The sequence below is a fragment of the Myotis brandtii genome, unplaced genomic scaffold (genome assembly GCF_000412655.1).
Source record: "Myotis brandtii unplaced genomic scaffold, ASM41265v1 scaffold463, whole genome shotgun sequence".
Lineage (NCBI taxonomy): Eukaryota > Metazoa > Chordata > Mammalia > Chiroptera > Vespertilionidae > Myotis > Myotis brandtii.
In genome coordinates this window covers 2,737,909-2,741,131 of record NW_005367694.1, presented here as the reverse complement: position 1 = coordinate 2,741,131, position 3,223 = coordinate 2,737,909, and the positions used below count along the sequence as shown (strand labels likewise).

The window sequence follows — 3,223 nt, the reverse complement described above, 5'->3', positions numbered from 1 at the left end:
GTGTGGGCCTGCCAGAGGTGGGGGGGGGGAGGGGCGAGGGGCTGGACTCATAAAGGAAGACACGTGCTTCCGGATCCCCACGGATGCTTGGGGTGTGTGGAGGTTCCAGGAGCAGGGTCGATGCCCAGAAAACCTGATGATGGAGGGCTGCAAAGGCGAGGGTCTAGTCCAGACGTCCCAGGGACACCTCAGCCTCCCCATGGGCAGCATGGGCCCTCAGGTGGGGCACCCGTCACAGGGCAGCAAGCCTCAGGCCCTCCATTGCCCTCCTAGCCCTTCCCACACATGTCCAGGTGATCACTGGGTTGTGGGGTCAGGTTCTCCCTGGAGGGGAAGGGGAGCTGGGCCTTGGAGGAGAGGAGGGTGGGCAGGACTGGGTCCAGGACTGGACTAACATCCTTGGAACATGTGTCTGTGGTCCTTAATCACGGGATTCATCTTACATAGAGTGACCTTTGGAAGGAGGCCCATGAGCCTGGTACAAGGCTCTACTGAGCCTTGCCAGAGCCCATTGTGGGGAGGGCAGTCCACCCTGGGTACAAGGAGAACAGCTGAGGGTGCCCCCTGGAACCCAGCCCACTGACCTGTGTGAGTGCTGGCAGGCCGGCTTCCACAGCTCCAGCCCAGGTCTCTGGCCGCTGGAACACGGAGAGCCACGGCTCTCCCACGAAGCCGTCTCCGTGCTCCGGCATGTGGATGCTTTTGCCAGGACTCACTCAGCTGGAACAATTTCTGGAGACTCTAAAATGCGGCAGCCTTTTCAATAATGCTGCACTGCAAAGGGCTGATTTCTTTCCTATGCAAAGAACTCTTAGAAATCAACAGTAGTAATTACAGGACGAATCCAATAGACAGAGAACATGAATAGGCAATTCAGAGGAAAAGAACATAAAAATAAGTGGAGAGCTGATGTGTCTCGATCAGGATTTTAAAATGTAATTGAAACACCAAGAAACCCCAGATCCTTTTCCAGCGTCCGCACAGCGGAGACGCTGAAGCTTTGAGCAGGTCAGTGGAGCGATGGAGTGATGTTTCCGTCAGTCGGGAGGAAGGCCCTCTGTCCACATGTGAAATGAACACACTGGTCATTCGTGGTGGGACTCTTCCCACCGGATAGCCATTCCAGCACGCGTGTGCACAGACGTAAGAAGAGCTGTGCGATGGGCGTGCCCTGTGGGGTGCCCACACACAACGTGCCAAAGAGTGCACAGTGCGTGGGGAGCATGCAGGCAGCACTTGCGTGATAAGTGCCGGGTGCCGAGCGGAAGAGCGGCTGGGAGGGGAGCTGGCAGGTCCAGGCTGCGGTAGTAAAAAGTGGGCTCAGGCAGACTGAGGAAGTGGGCCCACAGCAGGACCGGCTGGAGCCACAGCCCGAGGAGAGCTGTGTCTGGTGGGCTGGGAGCGGCAGGGGGCCAGGCTGGAGCAAGTGAGGGAGGGTCAGGTGGGAGGCGGGCTTGAGGCGGACCCGCTTGGCCACTGCAGGCATTTTCTTGGAGGGAGATGGGATGGGTCCAACAGGTGTTGGCAGGTGTTTCTGGCTGCTGGCTGGAGGACAGAGGGTGGGGGCCAGAGTTGGGAGGGGGTGAGAAGACCAAGACTTCTGAGGTGCCCTCCTGTGTGCCACCTTCCCGGGGACAGGGTAACATGAACACGTCTCCCTGCACGGCCTCACTGCCCCTCCCCCTGCGTGTAGGTGTGGGGCCTCCTATGCGCAGGTGATGCGGACAGTGGGCATCCACCCGACCTGTGCCGAGGAGGTGACCAAACTGCGGATCTCCAAGCGCTCAGGCTTGGACCCCACCGTGACTGGCTGCTGAGGTTAAGCCGCCATCCCTGCCAAGCCCAGGGCACACGGCACACCTGCTGCCCCCACAGCCAGGCCCTTCGGGGCTTTGGATCCAGGTACGTGTGGGGCGGGCTCCAAGTAAGGGTAGAGCCGTGACGGAAGGGGGAAGGGTGCATGGCAGGCTGTACCTGCTGTGTCACCTCACAGGGGAGCCCTGGGCCCAGGCCATAGTAGCCAAGGAAACAAGGATGGGAAAGGAGGCCACTGAGGGCCCCACCCTCCCCAGGGTGCCCCAGACCCTGGCCTGGCTGCCGCTGCTCCCTCAGGCAGGAAGTGCCTTGAGGCTGGGCTCGCACCCATCTCAGGTGGCCTGTGCCAGGTGGGACACTGGGTGTGGAAAGTGCCCCCAGGCTGAGCTCAGTGGGCTGCTGGGTGGGAGGAGCGGGCCTCCCTCTCCGGTCCTGCTCCGTGCAGAGCAGCACCCGCTCGTTTCTCTCTCGCCCAGAAGGTGGAGATGCTGCCTTGCGCACAGCTACTGCCGCACAGCTGCTTCTGCTAGAGCTTCGCAAAGCCAGGCGGGGCCGGCAGCGGCCGGAAGCCTCTGGCTGCCGTTGCTGCCTCCAACCCTCTTCTGAGGAGGAAGACATTAGCGAGACCCTCCCTGACCCCTGCCTAAGGGCCGCCTGTGGTCAGAGCCTTTCATCTCTCAGTCCCAACATCCTCCAGCCTCAGCCTGAGGGGCTGTGCAGTGGCCGAGGGTCCCATGGGCAGTGGCTCAGGGCCTCTCCAGGGGCACCTGCTCCACCAGGGTGCCCGGTCAGGGCTGCCTTCGATACAGACAAACACAGGGAACCTGAGGAAACTCTTACCTGAGTCTCACACCTGAAAGATGATAAAAATTTTATCATCACAAAGTATTTTTCACAGAACAGGGCTCCCTGTGACTCATCCCAGGGTAGATGTGCCCTGAGAGGGTCCCTGCGTGTGGGCACGAGAGTGGTGGCCACGGGGATGCGGGGATGGTGTGGCCATCTCATGCTGACCCCCCATCTTTGGCAGGACACTGAAGGCCCAGCCCAGGCGACCCTCGCCCTGCCTGGAGAGCCCCAGCCTGGAGAGCCCTGGAGGTATCTGGCGTGGGCGGCGTGTCTGGATGGACTGCCCGTGTGCCCTGCAGGGATGGCTCCCGTGGGACGTCAGCCCCCACACCTGCCCTGTTGCCCCTCCTGCTCGGGCCGGCCCTGCCAGGCCCCCGATGCCAGATGATGACGACCTGCGCAGAAACCCACCCCGTGGGCTGCCCACGTCTGAGCCCCCCTGGTATTTCTGGAGTGCAAATAAAGAGGGTGTTTTCCTGAAGTGTGCCCTGCCTGTGGTGCCCCCGATGTGCCCCCACCAGCCTGTCCCCCCCGCCCCCCCATCACCTCCCTCCATCCT

At 61.7% G+C, this 3,223-nt stretch overlaps 1 protein-coding gene across 4 annotated transcripts in view; it reads left to right on the top strand.

The window, feature by feature from the left end:
* TXNRD2 (thioredoxin reductase 2) overlaps window positions 1-3,145 on the top strand; it is a 47,271-nt gene extending 44,126 nt beyond the window's left edge. For all 4 annotated transcript variants that reach the window (XM_005875534.2, XM_005875536.2, XM_005875535.2 and 1 more), the window contains exons 17-18: window positions 1,694-1,902; window positions 2,846-3,145. In XM_005875534.2, coding sequence (XP_005875596.1) covers window positions 1,694-1,817 — 124 coding nt within the window. In that variant the 3' untranslated portion in view covers window positions 1,818-1,902; window positions 2,846-3,145. The remainder of the gene's footprint in view (window positions 1-1,693; window positions 1,903-2,845) is intronic.
* Window positions 3,146-3,223: the final 78 nt, after the last annotated feature.